The sequence below is a fragment of the Stegostoma tigrinum genome, chromosome 28, assembly GCF_030684315.1.
Source record: "Stegostoma tigrinum isolate sSteTig4 chromosome 28, sSteTig4.hap1, whole genome shotgun sequence".
NCBI classification, from domain to species: Eukaryota; Metazoa; Chordata; class Chondrichthyes; order Orectolobiformes; family Stegostomatidae; genus Stegostoma; species Stegostoma tigrinum.
In genome coordinates this window covers 16,600,079-16,622,842 of record NC_081381.1, presented here as the reverse complement: position 1 = coordinate 16,622,842, position 22,764 = coordinate 16,600,079, and the positions used below count along the sequence as shown (strand labels likewise).

Here is a 22,764-nt window from a genome sequence, read left to right as displayed (position 1 = left end):
ATAATCTGGCACATCAAATATTACTTAATAATGACCCTGTGAAATACCATGGGATATATTACTTTGTTGAAGATACTGTATTAGTGCAAGCTGTTGTTAAATTTACCCAATAAGCTATTAACATAGCCAACCCATGATTATTGCTGAAGCTGAAGAAAAATTACTATTTAGAATTGTAAATATTTAATTTACATGCTTCAATTTGATAATTAAATACTCTATCTACTTATATTCAACCAGGAAATAAACATATTCAAACATTCAATTTCTGACAACAGATCCCGATTAAGTGAATCACAATGGTAAATAATTAAACAAAATAATGATAGGTTTAAATTGGTAATTCATAATGTTTACATAGTTTACAAAATGAGGCACTTCTCCGATCTTCGTGAAGGATCTATATATGTTGACAACCTATCCCAGTCAATAACTCATGAAGTCCAACAGCTGGACCTAATCAGCTTTTCATTCAGCAGAAATGTGCCTTTAGTAGTAAATCAAGAGCCTATCACTACTTCAATTTAGTTGCTTCTAATTTTCCTGCAAGTAAATATGACTGCATTAGAAGTGTGGTGTGAAGTTTCATGGGATAGTTTGAGAAGTCTGGTCAAGCACACTTGCTAAAGAATATTTTCAAGTCTTCAGATGTATTCACTCAAAATATAGAGCTTCAGAAAGAAAGGCCAATTCTCGCACATCTTGACGCAGATAGCTTTCTGCAAAACACATCCCTAGCCATTTTCACTTCACAAATAGGATAAGTGGTGGAAGATCAAGACCAGAAATGAACGAGAATGATCGATAAACAGCATGGGATGGACTAGAAGGAAATGCAGGGTCTCTGAGCTCTTGGCAACAAAGTTTTCAGCGCTGACTTGTTTCATGCAGGACAACTTGAGGCAGGACAACTACCAGCTGAGCTACAGCATCTTGGAAAAGTTAGATACCCAATAGGATGAGAAGCTAAGCAGAAACAAAACAATAATAAAGAAGTTGACACTGGGGTCGAGGCAGCTATTTTCTGTGATTATGATTGCCCAATTCTATGATGAATTCTGAAGAAGAGTCATTGGACTCAAAATGTTAACTGTTTCTCTTTCCACAGATGCTGCTTTCTCTCGTACACTTTTTATTGATCAATAGTTTGTGCCCAAGGTATCCTTATAAAAGACATAATTAATGCTAGATACCTGAGGAAAATTTGGTCAGATGGCTTCATAAATTAACCAAGCATTGAATAGGCTTGGCCAAGTTAAAACAAGCATTCCTAAAATTACATCATATTTTAAGAAACAGGACCTCCAAAGGGCAGCAATCCTAGAATCATCAGAATCATACAGCAGATGATGATTATGGAGATAACTACATGACTGGTCATGTGGGCAGAACAACGGAAGTTATTGGGACACTGGGACCAGTTCCAGGACAGGGTGAGAACTATATTGATCATTTGCCCTACACTCTGAACAGAACTGGAGCCCATACATTAACTATGTGGGCATATAATTAAACTGAGGTGAAGGCTGAAATGGCAGAGGGAGAGAAAAACAGTGCAGTTGGAAAGAAAAATAAATTTAAGTATGAATGAGGTCAGAGGTGGAAAAATTGAAAAAAATTAAGCAGGGCCAGATAAATTTTAAAAAGTCAGATTGGGACGAGAGGCAACTGGCAGAAATTGTTAAACCTAAAAGGAAAACAAAACTGGTGCATGTATACTAATGAAGACGGCATAAAAATGCAATTCAGGAACTAGAAGCATTAGTTGAAACATGTGTAGAAACTTTGCTAAGACACCAATTAAACATTTCTACATACAGGAGGGATGAAAAGAATGAAAGGAAGATACTGAAGGAAATATATCAGCCTCAGGAGATAGGAAGATAAAACAAAAGCCTCCCAGCAACAAGGGAGTGACAACATTATTGGGTGCAGCACAACATTTATGGATAAATCACAGAATTGTACATTAACAGAGCTACAATTTCAATAGTTTTAATATAAAGTTGACTAGGATAAGAAAAATATGACAAAAAACAGAGGCTTTCAACAGTATTTTAAGCACTGTCTTCTCATTTTACACATTACTACTGCGTTTGCAAAGTTCCACCATTCGCTGTTATTTTGTTTACTTAAACTGCAAAAATAGGTACCAATTATGTAGGACAGCATTTATGAAGCAAGACCCATAAGTATTTTTATAGACTTATACTTAAGATAGAAAATTCAAGATTTAGAGTGATTGATGGGCAAAAAACATATTAAAGTATGATTTAAAAGAATGGCTACTGTCCCGATTAGATAAAAGGAAAATTTGCTGATTTACAGTTCTACGTGGCCTGTGGAAATAGTAAAAGCTAAGGTTGAAAGGGTGCAAATCTAGTACAACCCAGTAAGGAAAACTGGCTGGGCAGTGAAAGGATCTTCCATGAACAAGATTATAAAGTTGAATATTTAATGTTCACAAGACACAATGTTTAAAAAGAAGCAATATAAACAATGGTTTACATTTATTTAATGTTCTCCACATTCTCAGGATTTTACAAAGTAAGTCATAATTAAGTATTTCTAAGAGCAGTCATGTATTATAAAGCAGAAAAGCAACAGCCAATTTGCACACAGCTTAATCCCTTAAGAGTAATAGAATAAATGATTTTGGATACATGTGTTTTTAAAGGCACTGGCTAAGGGATAAATGTTTGGCAGTTCAAGTTCTACTCCAGAGACTTGAGGATGTAACGTAAAATAAGAGGAAACGTAGTCTTCTCTTGGCCAACATAAAAGAAAATCTGAGATGTATTTCTTATACAAAAATAGCCATACAAGTCATAGCCTGTGTAATGCAATCTTACCTATCTATAGAATCCTGCAAATACAATAAAGACACATACTTATTTTGTGCTTCTCTAAACCTCCTGCACTTACATGTAACAAAATACCTGATTCATTTTTGATCCACATAACATTGCTAGTCCTAGAATATATTTATGCTGTTGTCAGTGTTGGACTGCAACTGCCTTTTGTGTAATTCACCTAAAATTAAGTGTCCACAGTCATGTTTATGAACATGGTTACCGCAGAAGCAGGATACAATCAGGAACTCCATTTAACTGATCCTTAGCCATGCAATTTTATTTTCTCATTCACAACATTATCTGCATTTGTTTAACTAAAATTTGATGCTTGGCTATTAGATTTTTTTAGCTCATAGGGTATGGGTATCATTAACTAAACCAGCATTTACTGCCCATGCCTAGATGGCAAGTAAGAGTTGACCAAATTGCTGTGGAGTCACATGTAGCCCGTACCAGGTAAGGATAACAGATTTCCTTCTCTGAAAAAGGACATTACTGAACAAGGTGGGTTTTTGCAACAATTGATGGTGGTTATATGGACAGCATTCAGCTAGCTTTTGTTTCAACTTCCAGATTTTTCTACTGAATTCAAATTTCACCATCTACCATAATGGGGTCTGAAACCACTTCCCAGAACACGAAAGTTGTAAAGAAGTGTCATATTGAGGTCAAAATGTTAATTCTGTTTCTCTCTCCAAAGATGTTGCCAAACCTGCCAAATTTCTATAGCATTTTCTGTTTTTATACCCAGAACTTTAAGCCTGGGATTCTGGACAATTACTAGTCCAGTGGCATCACCATTATGCTGCCATCTCCCAAATGATAGCAGAGATAATGGGAACTGCAGATGCTGGAGAATTCCAAGATCATAAAATGTGAGGCTGGATGAACACAGCAGGCCAAGCAGCATCTCAGGAGCACAAAAGCTGACGTTTCGGGCCTAGACCCTTCATCAGAGCTCTAGGCCCGAAATGTCAGCTTTTGTGCTCCTGAGATGCTGCTTGGCCTGCTGGGTTCATCCAGCCTCACATTTTATTATCCCAAATGATAGATTTCAATTCCACAATAGTCAAAGTGATGGCTATTAAGGACACATGTAAAAAGGACTCATCTTTATGCAACCTTATGTGAATTAAGCATAAGAATGGGGGAGGAGGAAAGAGAAACAAAACTATTCTCAAATTCTAACTGGTCCCGAATCTGGATTTCAAAGGACTTGACTGGAACAAGCTTCCCTGAAAAAATCCTAGCAGAGGGGGTGGTGGTCATCCGCCTTCTTCAACTGTTATAGGCAGTGAGTCACAAAGTGCTGTTAAGATTCAACCACATTGCTGTGTGCGTGGAGTTGCACGTAGGCCAGACCAGGTAAGGATAAAATACACTCTCAGTGCCTTAAGGAAAGGGCTTGTGCATTTTGAATTAGCGACAGTAAGGAAAAAGCAACAGTCAGGATGGTGTATGACTTAACAGGGAAATCTACAAGTATTCCCAAGCTTTATGCTGCAATTATTTTTCTAAGAGGCAGAACTAATCGGTTTGAAGAGCACCAAAGGGGTCCTGGCAAGGTCCTACACTTGTTACAGACTCTGCATCAAAATTGAGGCAGCAAATGTGGAAAGCACATTGGCAGCTGATCAAATGGGTTATGTTGTCATAAATTGTTACTTGTTGGTGGAGGAGCACTCACGCAGGCAAGCTGAGAGTATTCTGATCACATTCCTATACTGTCCCTACGGTAGATGGTAGACAGGCTTTGAGGATTCAGGAGGTGAGTTGAATACTGTGGAATTGTCAGCCTCCAAACTGCTCTTTAAACCACTGTATTTATAGGCTCATCCAGTTAAGGTTCTGGTCAAAGGAATACCCAGGAAGTTGAAGGAAAGAATTTCATTGGTGGTATTGCTGTTAAATCTCAAGTACAATGGTTGGGCTTTCTCTTGTTGGAGATGGCTATTGTCTGGCACTTGCGTGGAAGAAATGTTCCTTGCCACTTGCAAGACTGAATGTTGTTTCGGTCCAGCTGTAGGTGGTTACAAACTGCTTTGTGACTGTGCAAATGGCACCAATTGCTCTTCACTTTCATTTTATGGATGAAAGAGAGCTTGTTGCTGGAGTAAATAATAACGACAGGTTCTGGACAGCAACGCTGAGGAACTCCTGCAGCGATGTCCTGAGTCTGAAATGACTGACCTTCAACAATCACTATCATCTCTCTTTATGCTAGGTATGGCTCCAACCATTAGACAGGTTTCCTAATTCTCACTGATTATAACTTTTCTAGTCTCCTTGATGTCATTCTTGGAGAAATTCTGTCTTGATTCCAAAGGAAGTTGCACTCACTGATTGAAAGGGACCTACAACAGTAATCATAAATGCTCAAGCCAACAAAGTTGAAAACTATGTAATCTCCTTTCTCTCCAAACTTGCATATTCAAACCTGTTCCTGTGTGCCTAGAATGGCAATACAAGAAATAGATTACCACAGGGAATACAACTTGAAACTCAACAATCAAAATATCTCAACATTACCTTTATGCTTTCTCAGGGGAGGGAATAACTACTTCATGGTGGTCTGATGCCAGCTGCGAATTGTATTTTAAATTTGTCCTGCATTTCTATGCTCTTTGCTATGTTTTGTATAGTATGCTTCACATCCTGGCTACTTAATTAATACAGTTGACAACTTCATCAGGAAGAAACATCATGACACTGACTTTTCTGAAATGTGTCCTTATTGTGTGGTATACAAACTTTGTTGTGCACGAGAAGCGGCATTTTAAAATATAATTTAAATTGTGACATGGTTTAATACATGATGTGAAACTTCAGCAAAAGAAGTGGCATTAATTCAGAAACACGATCAGAGCACAAAATGGTGGCTGTGCAAAATGGAAAAATGTCACACTTGTGCTGTAGGGATTGATCTTCTGAGGTTACAGCAAGGTATGGGTAGCTCTAATTTGAGTGTATACACTGCGCTAAAATTGTTCTGGTGTGCTCCAAGGTGGTGCAGTGAATGGAAAATGGCTCTCTTCCCAGCAATGACAAAACATCTTGATCAACAGAAAAATGGATTGAAAAGTCCAGTCAAATTAAATTGCAGCTAATGTTCTTGATGACAGAGTGAGTGCCAATAAAATATTTTGGAACTGGATCAGCAAACAATCTGGAAAATTCTACTGCGTTTTGCTTATCGATTATTCTGTTATCTAATTTAAGGCAGCATGTCAAATTATAACTGGATATTTATAAAACTGAAGTGTGGTTAGCAAGCTGGTCTAAATGAGCTAAGAACAAAGTTTACCAAAGGAAAGCCTGAGTATAAGGCACCTTGAATACAAATAGAGGGCTTACAAGATGACTCTGAAATCAATTCTGTTCTGAAAAAGATCCTGTGAATTGTATTTTAGAATGAAATTAATCGGTTAACTCCAGCTACAGGCGAAGACATAACGCTTACTGACAATAATATACAAGAACAAAGACATACATCAACTGCATCTGTAAGAGTTAAGTTAGTGTTCTGGTTACTTTCTTTAGCAAGCAGTTCCTTGCTGTTTACACCACAGAAAGCTGAAGCTTGGCATTCAGCCTTTCTGATGCAAGATACTGCTTACTGGAAGTGCAAAGCAATCAGGAGTTTAACTGCAATAAAGGTCAAGAGAAAGGTTTTATTCTTATTAGATGTGCACACTGGCTCCAAGCCCAGTAATACCAGTGATCCTTTTTAGAACAATTTATTTATGACAGTTTTATCATTTCAGACTGGGGGGGGGGGGGCACGGGGTTGTTTACACACGAGGCCAACTTGAATAAGGTCATGCCTTTCACTGAGCTGAACCATGTCACATGTGGGAAAAGTTAGCAATTTTTATTGTTTTTGTGACAAGTATCTTCTTTTAAATTGTATTCCAACTTCCTCAGCTCCCGTTAGCTTTAGCTTAACAACAGTAATGTAGAAACTGAAAGACAGGCAGCTCAATCAAAGATCCTCTGGGATTTGCATGCACTAAATACAAAATGGGAAACAAAGACATGAAACTCAAAATAGAACAAAAACAGAACCTATGCACTTGAATACAAACTAGATTTCTTAACTCTATCTTAAGCCAGTGATTTTTTTTTTTCTCTGCCGAATGCACAGCAAAGCAAAGAATGCTACAGCAGAGATTTATTATAAAGAGCTTATCTGTTTATTGGTACAAGCCTCACTGCAAGCTATACTTGTACTGGTACAAGTGTTGGCCAGGGATCAGTCTCACTCTCATGAGTGTAAAAAACCCAGCTTCTGTAGAAAGAGAATTTAGTCAGTTTTAGTCGGGATATTCATGCAGACTAAACTATCTCAAAATTAAACAAGAGTAATAGTTTGAATGACCTTCATTATGCCACGACAATTTTATTATAGCTTGAAGGCAAATTGCACCTGCATAATATGGATTGAACACCAATTTCCAATTGTCAAATATTACAGCTCTACTGGTTCTCATTTCTTTTGATAAAGGTATAAAATAAGATTTTCAAGCATTCCTTTACCCAATTATTCTACTTCAGTTAAATGTCAATGAGTGAAAAATACAGTACACATTGGTTTAGCCTTTTATTACTAGCTTGTGTTATATATTTTCTGGATTTCTTGCGGCAGCGGTTATGCATTGCATCAAGTTTGCCAACATCCTGAATTTTTACTTGTTCACTTGGAAGGGAAGATTTCAGAGTACCAATGACCACAGTGAAACAAATCAAATACCTACAAAAGCAAAATTCTGCAGATGCTAGAAATGTGAATAGAAAAAGTAATGCTAGAAACTCTCAACATGGAAACGTCCATACAGACGGAAACCAAGTTATCATTTCAGCTTTATGGCCGTTCATCAAAACTGGGCACATACAGTTTGCATATTTGAGATTATGACACTGAAACAATTCCAAACAGAAAACAGAATTCTTCAATTCTTCCAACCGAAAATTCATTTTGGAAGATCCATGCAGACCAGCAAAACAAACTGCACTGTTAACAAGCATTGGGGTTGCTTGAGAGTTCAGTTTACTTATAATTTGGAAAATTGTTCATCCATGTTGCCTAGTCCATCAGTGGCAGTGATTTGTTTGCTGTTAGTATCACATCGCCTTTGGTGAGATGGAGAAATGCCAACTTCTGAGTAAGGCCTCTATGACATTTAGGTTTTTATTATGGTCAAGGGGTCAGGAGAAGTGAGTGTATTATTGCAGTAACAGCTCAGACCACAACCCACAGAAACAAAATGATTTGTTGGTGAAAGGTTAAAAACAACAACAACAAAAGATGATTTTTGAAAGGGGTTTGTTTGTCAGGGTTCTCCTGTTGAACTATGACGGAAGACAAAGTGTGAAAGACAGTCAGCGTAAACTGATTTTATCCCAACAGCAGTATTCCCTTTATCTCGCTTACAATCCAAAACTTCTAGCAACAAGCAACTGTTATACACAAGATTAATATGTTGCAGTGATATTACTAGACATACAGTACTTGCCACAAATGTTCCAATTGATTCTTTATGATCTAAATAACAACAAGCCAATCAGCTCTTTAATTCACATTACACTACAAGTAGGATTTCATCAAGACTTTTGACCTCCAATTTCACAGTTTTTTTTAAACAATATTGTTAACCACCATTTTTTCCCCCTGAAGATAACAAATTACCAGTGTACACCTATACCATGGTTAAAGGCAGCGAGGAAAATTCTGATAATCTGATTGTCATGAAGTATGTACACATGAATTCAAATGCTTTTGGCCCCGACGGTTTAAATACATAATCCCCTGGTTTGTTACAAACAAAAGTCAACAATGAGAATGTTATAGAAAAGTGAAGTGCACACATTTTTCCAGTCTTGTTTAAACGTGAAAAATGTTATATTCAGATCTTTCTTGCAATGAACCTTATTCAAATTTACTCAGCCCCAGAATCAGCTGACTTGGTTTGTAAACAGTTCATTCAAAATAAAGCGAACTTGCAGAGTTCACAATGTAATGGTGAACTAGTCAGTAATGCATACAACATGGAAAAGGTATACAACAGTGTTTCAATTAATACAATCTCAACAAATACCCAGTTGCAGCAATAAACAGGACTCTTAATTAGGATTGTTAAATTCCAATAAAAAGTCACTGATACAATAATATTTGTATCATTGTATACTGTAATACAATTTGAACTTTTTTAAAGTTCATTCATGGGATGTCACTGGCTAGGCAGCATTTATTGCCCATCCCCAATTGCCCAGAGGGCAGTTCAGCGTCAACCACATTGCTATGAGTCTGGAGTCACCTGTAGGCCACACCAGGTAAAGATGGCAGTTTCCCTCCCTAAAGATTATCATGAACCAGATGGATTTTTCCAACAACCAACAATGGATTCATTATCAGACGACCCTTAATTCCAAATATTCACTGAATTCAAATCCTACCATCTGCTGTGGCAGGATGCAAACCCAGGTCCCCAGAACATTATCTGGGTCTCTGAATTAACAGTCCAGCGATAATTCCACTAGGCCATCGCCTCCCCCTTTTACTTGAGAAACCAAATATTACTACATTGTTACACGTCTGCAAAAAGACAAAGTCAATGAATAATTAAGCTAAATCTTTAAGTTGTGAATAGGTGTTGGATCGAAATTTTCATTGCTTATCAACTCTAACAGAAATTTCTAATAATGTCACAGATAAACTATCTGATTCATAGCCAGTGACAAAGTATCAAATAAATTATCCAGGAAATTCAATTGAACGTGTTTTTCAGACTGGACGCCCGTCACCAGCAGTGTTCCACAGGGTTCAGTTCTGGGTCCTCTTTTGTTTCTTATTTGTATAAATGATTTGGATGAAAGTATAGAAGGCAAGGTTAGTCAGTTTGCAGATGACACCAAAATTAGTAGCATTGCAGACTTCTAAGATTACAAAAGGATCCTGATCAAATGGGTCAATGAGCTGAAGAATGGCAGATGAGTTTAATCTGGATAAACGCAAGGCACTACATTTTGTATAACGAACAAAGGCAATACTTGTACAATTAATGGTACAGCGTTGGATAGTGTTGTAGGACAAAGAGACCTAGGGGTCTTCGAAGTCTGCATCACATATAGACAGGATGGTTAAAAAGGCATTTGGCATGCTTGCCTTCATTGCTCAGTTCTTCAAGTAAAAGGAGTTGGGATTTTACATTGAGGTTGTACAGGACATTAGTGAGGCCTCTTCTGGAATACTTTGTCCAGTTCTGCTCATCCAGCCATAGGAAGGATATTATCAAGCTGAAGAGGGCTCAGAAGAAATTTACCACAATGTTACCGTGGATGTAAGGTTTGAGTAGTAAGGAAAGGCTGGGACTTTTTCAACTTAAGTGTAGGAGTTGGAGAGGTGACCTTATAGAGGTTTAACAAATAATGAGAGGTATTGATAGAATTGATGGTAGTTGTCTGTTCCCTAAAAAGGGGAATTTAAAGTCTGGGGGCATATTTTAAAGTGAGAGTAAGTAGATTTAAAAAAGACATAAGAGGCAAAAATCTTGTACAGAGAGGGTGGTTTGTGTGTGCAGTGAACATCCTGATGAAGTGGTGGATGTGGGTGCAATGTTTAATAGACATTTGGATAGATATATGAATAGGAATGGTTTGGAGGGATTTGAACCAGGAGCAGGCAGCTGGGACTAGTTTAGTTTAAGATCATATTCAGCATGTATCGAAAGATATGCTCCCATGCTGTATGGCTCTATGACTCTGTGTGACTTACCAGTGCCTTCTGGTAAGATTACCTGACCCAGTTCCTTTATCTGCTGGGAATCAGGAGCACCAGGCCCTGGTAAAGCCGTAAATCTGTTGATCAATTTTGTTCCATAAGTAAAAAGACTAATAATACTTCCAGTGAAACATACCTCCAGCTAATATTTTGCAGATCACGTCTTGTAAACATCATTCTTTCCACAACAACCACACCAGATTATACAATGCTTCTACTCGGTCATCTTCAGCAATATATTGACCGGGTCACATCACTTACAGCATGCAGGTCGGAAATATTATGTAGCCGAAGAGGTTAAAAATCAACTTGTTAAAATGCGATTGGCAATTCAAAAATGGGTAACTATGATTTCTAAATAAAGGCGGCAAGATTTTGAATAAGTCACAGACATGGGAACTAGGAGTAGTAGGCAATTTCGTCCCTTGACCCAACTCCACCTTTCAATATGATCATTACCGATCTCACCACAGCCTCAACTCCGCTTTCCTGCCTGCTCTCTAATCCTTCAACGCATTACCAATTGAAAATCTGTGTATCGCCTCCTTAAATTTACTCCATGTCCTGGCTTCCACTGCACTCTCGGATAGTGAATTCCAAAGACACTCAACCATTTTCTTCTCATTTTCTTCTCATCTCTGTCATAAATCTATTACTTTTTATCCTAAAACTATGATCTTTTGTTCTAAATTGCCTCACAAGGGGAAGCACCCTCTCTACTTCTACTTTGCCATTCCTTTACAAACATCTTATACACTTCAATCACATCTTCGCTCATTCTTCTAAAATCGAGACAACATAGGCCTAAATTGATCAACCTTTTTTCATTAGACAAACCCTTCACCTATGAAATCAATCTAGTGAACCTCCTCTGAACTGCCTCCAAATGCAACCAGATCGCTCAAGTAAGGGAACTAAAACTGCACAATATTCCAGGAATGGTCTCACTAACACCTTGTTCAGTTCCAGCTAAAGCTCCTTAACTCTTGTACTGTATTGCATTAGCAATAAATACTAAAATTCCATTTGCCATCCTTATTACCTTCTGTCCCTGCATGACAGTTTTCTGTCATCCTCTACCTTTAGACATGACTACTCCAACATGCTTCTGGCCAGTGCCTGTAAATCTGAGGTTATTAAAATTTTGCTGCCCATCTCCTAACTTACACCATGCCTCATTCACTTCTCAGCAATTATATTCACTGAATTTATGATGATGTCTCGTAAACCAACTTCTTTAGATTAAAAGTCTCACCTCCTTTCAATGCCATTCAAAACTAGGACTTTGCTGATAATCTCCAATTGCTATGATTTATGACACTTTGAAATAATTGTGGTTCTCCAATCCAAATGAACATCTTTGATTTTATGTGTTTCACAATTATCAGCGGTGCCCTCAGCTATCAAGGCTCTAAATTTTGGAACTGTACGCCCAAACCTCTCCACTTTTCTTTCCTCCTTGAAACTATTCCATAAAAGCCACCCTTGATGATAACATCTTTGGTCACTTTCCCTAGCATCAAAACATTTACAAACTCAATATCAAATTTTTGCTTAATGATGGTGCCACAAAGCGAGTTGGAATATTAAAGGTGCTAAATAAATACAGGTTGTTATAAAAATATGACTGCAGTGTACAACTGCCTTAATTTACTTTCTCCACATTGGTTATGAGCAGAAACATCAATCTGGTATCTTGTAATACGAGACCCGAGAGGGAGCAAGCAAATATGCAGTTAATTGTAAATAAACAGATTCCAGAAATAATGGAAGAATACTTTTACCTTGGATCAAAAAATACCTTACAGTGAACATCTGGTAGGAATGTGATACATATAAGTAGTTAGAAATGCTCATCAACATTTCACAGCGATCAATATAACTAAGTATCGGTTAAACATATGAGAAAAAAAAGCAAAAGAATAGGTAAACAAATGGTTAAATATATTACGGTCCTTAAAATATCATTTTTCAAATTATAGTACAATGACATTTAAGTGCACAAGATGTTGTGGCCATAGATTGTGCGATAATGGCATATTTGAAAAATGGAAGATGGAATGAACACCACAGTCCAGAACATGTTTCATCCTTTAGCAAGGTCTGATTAATTTGAAAATGTCACTCTCATCCTGGATAGAACCTCCCAGCCTAATTCTTGACAGCTATAATGAAACCAACTGAACTCCTATCATGAGAACAAAAACAGAGTAATGTGCTGGTGTTGTAATTAAAATTAAGACGATGTTTTGTAAACATGAATCACTGTATGGTAGCTGCAGAATAATAACAGCAGAAAAATTCCCATTTATAAGCAGAATGAAGAATACACAATCTGACCTGTTAACTCAACTGTTACTTCCATCTATTAGATTTGCTTCAAATAGATAAAAAGTCTAATGGACTAATAAACTAAGTGACAATTATCAAGGATTAATGGCTGTAGACCTATTGAATTTACTTCATTTCACAGCAAAATGATCACAATTGCCTTTATGAAAACAATTATGTAGCATTACCAGTTGAACAACTTCTTTACATAAACAAATGCAATTTCTATAACTAACATGTCAGGAATAGAATTTCTCATCTGGATTTTGGGATCAAGACTGTCTCTTTCAATCTTTATGCCAGAACAATGAGTTCTGTAAATATTGTCTCTGAACATTGTGATTACACATTGTACATTCACGAGATAAATTTGATTAGCGTAACATGTTCAAATTTTTTTAAATGTACATATACCACTTAATTAACTATTAATACATTTACAAATGAGCAACCAACCATTTATGACTTGAACAAAAGAAAAAGCAGTTTTTCTTTTTAAGAAAACGCAACACCTATTGGACATGACAGAAGATTTAACTGTTTCCAGTCAGTGAAGGAGGCTAACAAAATAAAAATTTGAATTCACCATAAAACTATAAGATCTTAGGATGTAGCAGCAGAGTTTGGCCACCTGGTCCATAAACTCTGCTGTGTCATTCAACGAGATCATTTTGGATCTGTTAATTCTCAACTCCACTTTCCTGCATTATCCCTTTAATCCTAGATTCTTTCACTGATTAAAAATCTAACTCAGCCTTCAGCATATTAAAATGACCGAGCCTTGGCAGCACTGTGGTAAAGAATTCCATAGGCTGACTACCTTCAGAGAAAAAAAAAATCCTCTTCCTCTGTCTCAAATGGGTAACCCTTATTCAGTGATTATGCCTTTTGGTCCTAAACTTTCACATTATGGGAAATATCAACTCCACATCTGCCCTGTCAAGGCCACTGAGAATCTAAGTTTCAATTACCTCCTCTTATTCTTCTAAACTTCAATGACTAAAAGGTCAATCTACTCCACCTTGCCTCATGAGAAAATTCTTCCTTACTCAATTAACCTAGTGAATTGCTTCTCAACTGCCTTCAATGTCAGTTCTGAGGAAGAGTCACCGGACCTGAAACATTAACTCTTTATTCCTTCACAGATGCTGCTATACCTGCTGAGCATCTCCAGCAATTTTGTTTTCGTTCAATTTCAGGATAGCTTGTCTTAAATAAGCAGACAAAAACTGGTCACAATATTGACGATGTGGTCTGACTAGTGCCTTGGGTAGTTTTAGCCAACTAAACTCGATTTTCTGTCCCATCATTTTAAAGCCATCCACAAACTTGGTGATGGTACATCCACTTCCATCGCACAAGTTATTTTAATATATCTGACAAATAACGGCATCCTCAGCACTGATCCCTGTGGCACTCCAATAGTAAAAACTTGCCACCTTAAAATTGCCCCTTTTTCGCAAATCTTTTAACTTCTACTAATTAGATGGGTTCTTATGTTGCTAAGCAGCCTCATGAGTGGTGCCTTATTGAAAACCTTTTACAAGTCCAAACATAATACATCTACTTCTTCCCCTTTATCTATGCTGTTTGTTACCCCATCAAAGAATTGTAATAATTTTCTGGCATGACTACTCTTTATGAAGTCATGCTGATTTTAAAAGCTACTTGATTTTATTGTGTATTTCTAAATGCTCTGCAATTACATTCTTTGCTAATTGGATTAGTCATTTTTTGCCTCCTTTACTGAATAGTTTAATTGATTGCAATGGGTTATAAAAAGGGTTTGCTTCATTGTTATTACATGCAAATTGTTTTATATGACCAAAGCAAATAATCAGCACACTTTTTATACGGGAATTTTTGAAAATACAGTTCCTTCCCATCTCAATATACAGAATTGCTACACTTAGAAAGAAAAGTTTAGCGAAGGTCCACTGAAAAGGCAGAAATTATTAGAGAAGCAACATTATCAGCTAGTTCATTACAATATGTCTTTGTTAAATCCACAATTTTCTTTTAAACAAACTTACAGCAAACAAAAAAAAATTGTCTATGTTCCCAATCACTTGCATAGCTTGTTTGATCCTGACTAGGCATTCGGAAGAGACATGGTTTACCAGCCACAATTATTGTAAGATTTTGTTAGGTTGGTTTCGTGGTGTTGATAGCACATAAATACGCAAGAGAGACTGCAGACAAGTTACTTTTGTTTGTAAATATTAATATGGCATTTTATGAACATATATTACTAGTCCAATTTATGAGTGCCAATATGGGATATAGCTTTCTTTTAAAAAAACAATCTCATTTGATTTACTTTAACTTTTGAATACTGCATTTTAGACAAAAATGGGCCAAACTGTCATAAAGAGGCACCATAATCATAAATAGCTTACAAGCACTCATGAAAAAATTTAGAAATTTTATAATACAAATTCCATCTGTCATGGAGAGAATTAATGAATAGTCGGCCAAGCTCAAAAGGAACAGAAGTGAAATTGCAGGGTAGTACTACATGGAAACTATTGAACTGCTATTTAGTTTATATATTCATGTATTGATCACATCAAATATTGAGGTAACAGAATCAGACAGCTATTAGGCATTGAAATCAATGACTTTTCATATCAACATCACAGCGAGAACTGGGAGCATCGTGCTCACAGGTAAAAAGATTTACCTTCTTTGAAATATTAATTGCGAATTGTTTTGTTTACAATCTCGAGCGGTATGGCTTGTGAGTAAAAAAATGCAAATGTATCTATACTCTGTCACATAGTGTTACCACAATAATTGTATAACACGTCTTGAGCCTTTATGCACATCAAATCAATACAGTGTGGAGCTGGAGGAACACAGCAGGTCAGGCAGCAGAGAAGCAGGAAAGTCAACATTCCAGGTTTATACCCATCATGAGGACTGGGGATAGGGAGGGAGCTGGGAAATAACTAGAGGGAGGAGTGGGGGTGGGGGAAGGTAGGTGGGATGATGATAGGTGGATGTAGATAGGCAGTAATCAGGGTTGGTCAGTGGGAAGGGTAGGGCTGGTAGGTGGGAAAGAAGGAGGACAAGTTGTAACAGGTTGAGGAGGTGGAAAGGAGAGGGAGGGTTGGACGTGGGATGAGGCCGAGGCCGGGGCGGGGAATGTTGAAACCAGTGAATCCTGTGTTGAGGCCACTTGGCTGTAAGCCCCCAAAGCAGAATGTGAAGTGTTATTTCGCCAGTTTGTGCGTAGCATCACTGTGACACTGGAGGAGAACCAGGACAGACATGTCACCAAGGGAGTGGGAGGGGGAGTTAAAATGGCTAACAATTAGAAGATGTCGTCAATTGTAGCATACAGAATACAGATGCTCAGCAAATTGGTCACTGAGTCTGTGCTTGGTCTCACTGATGTAGAGGAGGCCACATTGGGAGCAACGGATACAGCAGATCAGTTTGGAGGCTGTACAGGTGAACCACTATCAGATTTGGTAAATTTGTCTTGGTTCTTGGATGGAGGAGAGAGGGGAGGTGTAGGGGCAGGTTTAGCACCTCCTGCAGTTGCAGGGAAAGGTGCTGGGTGTGGTGGGAGTGTACAGTGGACGAGGGAGTCGCAGAGGGAGCGGTTTCTATGAAAGGCTGATAGGAGTGGGGAGGGAAATATCTCTTTGGTGGTGGGGTCGGATTGCAGGTGGCGGAAGTGGTGGAGACGATACACTGGATGCAGAGGTTGGTGAGCTGGTATGTGAGGACCAAGGTGGCTCTATTCTTATTTTTGTTGGGAGGGAAGGGATTTGAGGGCAGAAGTGTGAGAAATGCAAGATATATAGTTGAGGGCACTGTGGATCAATGGAGGGGGCAAATCACGGTCCTTGAAGGAGGGGGGCATCTGGGATGTCTGGGAGCGGAATGCTCCATCTTGGGAGCAAATGCAACGGAGGCAGAGCAATTGAGAGTACGGGATCACATTCTTTAAGGAAGATGGATGAGAAGAGGTGTAGTTAAGGTAGCTATGGGAGTTTGGAGGTTTCAAATAGGTGTCAGTGCTGAGACAGTTATCAGAGATTGAGATAGAGGGGTCCAGGAAGGGGAGGAAGGTATTGGAGATGGTCCAGGTGAATTTGGGATTGGGGTGAAAGGTGTTAGCAAAGTTGATGAACTGTTCAAACTCCTCACGGGAGCACGAGACCACGCCGATATAGTCATCAATGCAGCAAAGGAACAGGTGAGGCATGGTGCCAGTGTAACAGTTGTTTTGTCAATTATACAAAAACAGAAATCACTGAAAAAAAAACTCAAGTCTGACAGCATCTGTGGAGAGAAAGTACAGTTAACATTTCGGGTCTCGTGACTCTTCTACAGAACCTTTTTGCTGGCTGTCGATCATTAGCGGTGTATAATTTTATAAAATTGTTGACATAAACCTGAACCGCTGCAATGAAACCCTCCAACCAGTGGTGGTGCTGCATGCGTATAATTGAATTTATTACTGAAATAAGCATAAAAAGGATGAACAGCAAGACTTCAAAATGGGCTTGGGTAGGGAAGGGCTTTAAATTACAAAGACCAAACCCGTTGATGACTGTCCAAATATACCTAACTGATGATAAGTTATATATGCATATTATTTTGATTAAAAGTACATTATCTTTTCTAATTCCATAATGGAAGATGCTTTCAAACCCTTCCCAAATTGTCTGCCATTCATGCATTCACAGTTTTGGAAGGATTTTATCAGTTAAGAAAAATGGACATGTATAAACAAACATCTGCAGCCAATGTGACCAAATGAAAAACCGATGCAATTATTACCACCTGTTGGAAGGGGTCCAAAGAGATATTTCCCTCTCAACTTGTGTATTATTTCCATTTCCTCAATATGACATAAGAGCTAATTGGCATAGCTGCAACTAATTGGATAGATGCAGTTCCATCTTCTATGGAAGTATATTTCCAGATATATTTTTCGGGATTGATCCAATATTTATTAATTGCATACAGTGCAGCCTATATCTTTTAGAAGTAACATAGCAGCAGCACTGTACTATATGAAACAAGAACAAGTCACAATTATATTCTGGCCTGTGCTCAGATAGAGTAAAATTCATAGGAATAGGGATGGTGTTAGGTTTAAAAATCAACCTGATTATTTCAAGGCTAATAGAGGACAGATGACAAAATTGGCAAGTCCTCTTTACTGTTATTGAGAAGCTTTGCTGGGCATATAGTGATGTGTTTTGGTATGTTGGTTGCACAACTGATGAAAACAGAGCCAGGGTTTGCCAGATTAACCCAAATGGCCAGATACTGTACTGAGATAGTAGAAAGTGCAGATGCTGGAGAATCCAAGATAACAAGGTGTAGAGCTGGACGAACACAGCAGGCCAAACAGCATGAGAGGAGCAGGAAGGCTGACGTTTTGGGCCTAGACCCTTCTTCATTTCTGAAGAAGGGTCTAGGCCCAAAACGTCAGCCTTCCTGCTTGGCCTGCTGTGTCCATCCAGCTCGACATCTTGTTATCTCGGATACAGCACTGATATCTTTTCAGTGTGACAATTCACAAGGGTATTCACTGAAAAATTCAATAAAACAGTTCTTTTCGTGGACACAAAACAACCCTGAACACTGAATTCTGAATGTGCAATGTATCTCAATAAAGGTTTTTAATTTCCTTATAGTCAAGGTAAAGGTCTCTCCCCATTCTCAAGTTCACATTTCTCAGTATTCATGCTGCAGAATTCATGTAATGAATACATTTCAGGAATTATTTCTACATTACTCCCCCCTTCTGTCTTATCAGAATTAATTTAGCAAAATGTTGGAAAAAGCAAATTTAGTAATTCAATGTAATCACGGTAGTGCTCTCCTCCCTTAATGAAAACAGAACAAGGAGTGAGCTCTTATATTCTTTTGAGTTATTGCCAAAGAAGAACAGCACTCGGAAGCGTATGTGGAAAGTAAAATGACCTGATCTGATCAAGACGGAAAATAGCTTTCTGCTTCTGTATACGTTTAGTCAGCTTAGAAGCAAAGAGAAACCAGTGTTCATTGTCCCACAGGGCAAATAATCCTTCAGCAATTTTATTCATTTTCTAACTGGTTGTTATATAGATGCAACACCAGAGGCCTGGCAGTAGATTTTTCTCGTCAGTATTTGTTAGGTAACAGTTTTTCATAACGGAACAAAGAGGAGAGAAGCTAAATTGCGCGTTTTATATATTTGGAGGGAGGGTTAAGAATAATTAGGCATAGTCAGTCAACTGATACCGCTGTGGCAGCTAAGATATGAAGCCCAAATTGACAGCAGTTGGTAAACATGACAAGTTTCATCTGCCTGAAGCCTGGTTGCCACTGATGCTCTGATGGACTACAAACAGCTAATACTTAGAATATACTTGTTGTAACAAACAAGGATTGATTAAGACACCCTAGACGTTCATATTATTTAATTAAAAAAAAACAGATGCAGAAAATATGAAATAGAAACAGAAAACGCAGCACGTACCAATCAGGTCAGGCAGCACGTGCGACCAGAGAAACAATGTTTAAGGACACTTAGGGTGAATGCTCACCAATCCAGCATGTTTACTCTGTTTCTCCTCTGCAGATGCTGCCGGACCTGCTTGGTATTTCCAGATTTATTGTTTTGATTTCCCACATTACTCAAATCAGCTTATCCATGGATAATTACGTTGGTTAACAACACGTAATGTACATGTAAGATACAGTGGCATTTGAAAGTAACACTTCAAAAATCACCAAGATTACTTTTGGCTCTCAGATTGTCATTTAAAACTTGAAACAAATGAAATGGATAAATGCTGAAAAATAAACAGCATGCACCTTTCATACAGACCAGTGTTTTCGATGGAAAAGAATAAAGTAGCTATAAAAGGCCACAAATGTTCAGGAGAAAATCCGAGAAAGCTACAGGTAGCAGAATTGGAAAGAAAAGACAAGAAGTAACTGAGGAAGCAGACGTTTAAGTAATATTTATGTATCTTTTGGAGCCTCTTTTAGCAGATGGAGATGATTTACATTGGTGTTTTCACAGTGAATAGAGGCAAGTGGCAGACTGTGCTCTCCATAAGGCAAGACAATGCAATTTATGGCATTTTGGGCCAATAAGTGATGGGAAAAAGTCAGATTAAAAATTCTTTAAACAAGGTCAATGTTTTTACACGTAAAGAACCTCTTCATAAACAGGTCATTGTTCACAGAATTACTCCAGGATCATAAATATTAGTTGCCAAATGCAAAGTCAATGGGCCACTGAAATTATTTTAGGCCTCAAACTTACATTTACCTTTTCTCTCAACTAGGGACATACTTCATACATGGTAAAGAGTGAATTGTCAAATTAGCAAAATAATTTTATTTACATGCTATTACAGGGAATTAAGTTATACAAACAACTAGGATAATGCTTCCCACTGTAAACAGCCTGACTGGAAGATGCAATTAAGTTGCAAACCTTGAAACTGAAAATTATTGACCACTGTTGCAATGAAAATAAAAATATTTACACAGTTCACAGCCTAACAAGGGACACTTCAGAAGTAGAGTTGTTTTGTTTTCACGCACAATGGAACATAAAGGTGACAATACCAAAACTGTTTATGCACGTTACCCACCAGGAAACTTTCTCTAGGCATAATTGCCTTAAAACAATCTACCACTTGTTTGCTGCCTGATTTACTTCACTCTCTAAACAATAAGTGTGGACCTTTAACCCTCCCCCCACCTCATTCAAAGCCACCACAAGCTGTGAATGATTAGCTGGTTGGCTTGTCAGAAGTTAAGATAGTGTATGTGACATGGAACCCTCAGTGAGCCTGTCTGAAGACTGAACAAACAGAAAGGAAAAAGGACACAGTGGATAAAGAAGGGGTGGCAGATGAGCTGCAGGAAGGTCACTTGTACATCAGTCTCTGCTGGAAAACATTACACAATAGTATACAAGTTCCTCACATCAGACAGCAAGAGGTAGAAAACGAAAGAGGCACTTGACAGTAATAAATTAGAATGCTCACAGTTTAAGCAGTACACCCAGCTCAATGCTGTTTTTGTTTAAAAAAAAACAAATTTCTCTCCGCAGCTACAGTCGGAGGCACATATGTTTTTTAACCACTATTAGATAAATGGCACCTGCAAGGTAGTAACAGAAGCTTCTAGACTCCCAGAATGGATCACAAACATATCACTAATTATAAATATCTATGCTATGACTTGAAATCACTTTTGTTGATATGCCAAACCACTCTGCTTCCCTTCAAATCCCCACAACTTTTTGAAACCACAATCAAGAGGAAAATCAGCCAATCGAACACCAGCAGATTGATTACCAGAAACCAACACAAATCAATTAAATAGAGGGGGGGGGGGAGAGAAAAAAACTCACCGTCTCCTTATTTGGAAGCAGCTCTTTGTGGATCCTGAAGAAGTTCTTGCCGTACTGCCTCAAGCCCTTAATGAAGCGTTTCTGTTGACAAGAAAAGAGGAGTCAACAACGGAGGCGGGGGGGATAAAAACAGCCTTTGCTACGGTTCGACTGCGAGGGAGAAAAAAATACACCGGGGAAGCAAGGAAAATGGCGGAAATTGTACTGCACAGCGATCCTTTTTCTTTACGAGCCACTAATCACTCAGACTGGAGGCACCCTACATAATACAGACAACACACAGCGCAGGAAAGGCTTACACTTCTTCAGGGCTTGGCCTGACTTCAGCAAACCATGACAACAATTAAAGCACAAAAGGAAAGCGAAAAGGACCCTTTTCCATTTTTCCCTGTCCCTGGTAATGTCAGTGTGCCGTCAGTAAGTGGCAGAGGGGGAGCATACAAGCGAGAAATACCTTGTCACTCTCTGCTCCAACACTACAAAGGGGGTGGCTTACATGCGATCTCTTGCTGGGTTCTCTCGTCTCCGGTCATACATAAAACCTGGCATGGATCACCGATTCCCAACAGCCCAGAATATGTGTTCAAAGCAACACAGAGAAACATCACCAAAGCAACTATGTTGCCAAGTCGTTTTTCAGCAAGTACGTTCCTGTAATCTCATTAACTAGCTCTTTTCATTTGTTCAGTGAGCCGCACAAATCCATTCACAACGCTGCTATCGAGACGTATCAAGGCACATTGGCAGCCTCTAAGGTTTGACTTTGTCTTGTCGCAAAGATAACGGCCATTGAGTAAGCTTTGCCATGGATGACACCAAGTCCGATAACGAACTTGATCCGATCAACTATTTCACCAACCGTACGAACTATTTAAAACGGTTTAATGCTTAAACATTTTCTTTTTGTAAAATAGTCCTCTCTGCTGACTAACAATTAAGCAACTTTGCTTTCAAAATAAGTAGGTCATTGATTTAAAAAAATATAATTTCCTGTAATCATTCCATCAACAAGCTAACAAGCAAATTTACATTAACATCATACCCCCGATGGACCAAAGACTAATGAAGTACATACCATGAAAACGCAATGTCCAGTATCTAATTTACACAAATAAGAACCAAAAGAACTGCGGATGCTGTAAATCAGGAACAAAAACAAAATTGCTGGAAAAGCTCAGCAGGTCTGGCAGCATCTGAGGAGGAGAAAACAGAATTAAAGTTTCAGGTCTGGTGACCCTTCCTCAGAAGGGTCTAATTTACACACCAGTTCATCAATTTCAACTGCAACTAAGTGGGGAGTGACTGCAACTGAGTTCAACATCATTGGGTACAGGAAGTAAAACCATGACAGTACCTGTTAATACTATACTGTCTAGTTCTGTACAGGGTAAGGATAGTACAGCCATTTTAGACAT

At 38.3% G+C, this 22,764-nt stretch overlaps 1 protein-coding gene across 9 annotated transcripts in view; it reads right to left on the bottom strand.

Moving 5' to 3' along the window:
• The window catches only part of rerea (arginine-glutamic acid dipeptide (RE) repeats a), a 685,623-nt gene that overhangs the window by 79,627 nt on the left and 583,232 nt on the right, over positions 1–22,764 (bottom strand). For 8 of the 9 annotated variants that reach the window (XM_048561799.2, XM_048561803.2, XM_048561804.2 and 5 more), the window contains one exon: positions 21,350–21,430. In XM_048561799.2, the coding sequence (XP_048417756.1) occupies positions 21,350–21,430 (81 nt within the window). Of the gene's footprint in view, positions 1–21,349; positions 21,431–21,803; positions 21,862–22,764 lie in introns of those variants that run through there. The other variant, XM_048561807.2, reaches the window with a different exon arrangement.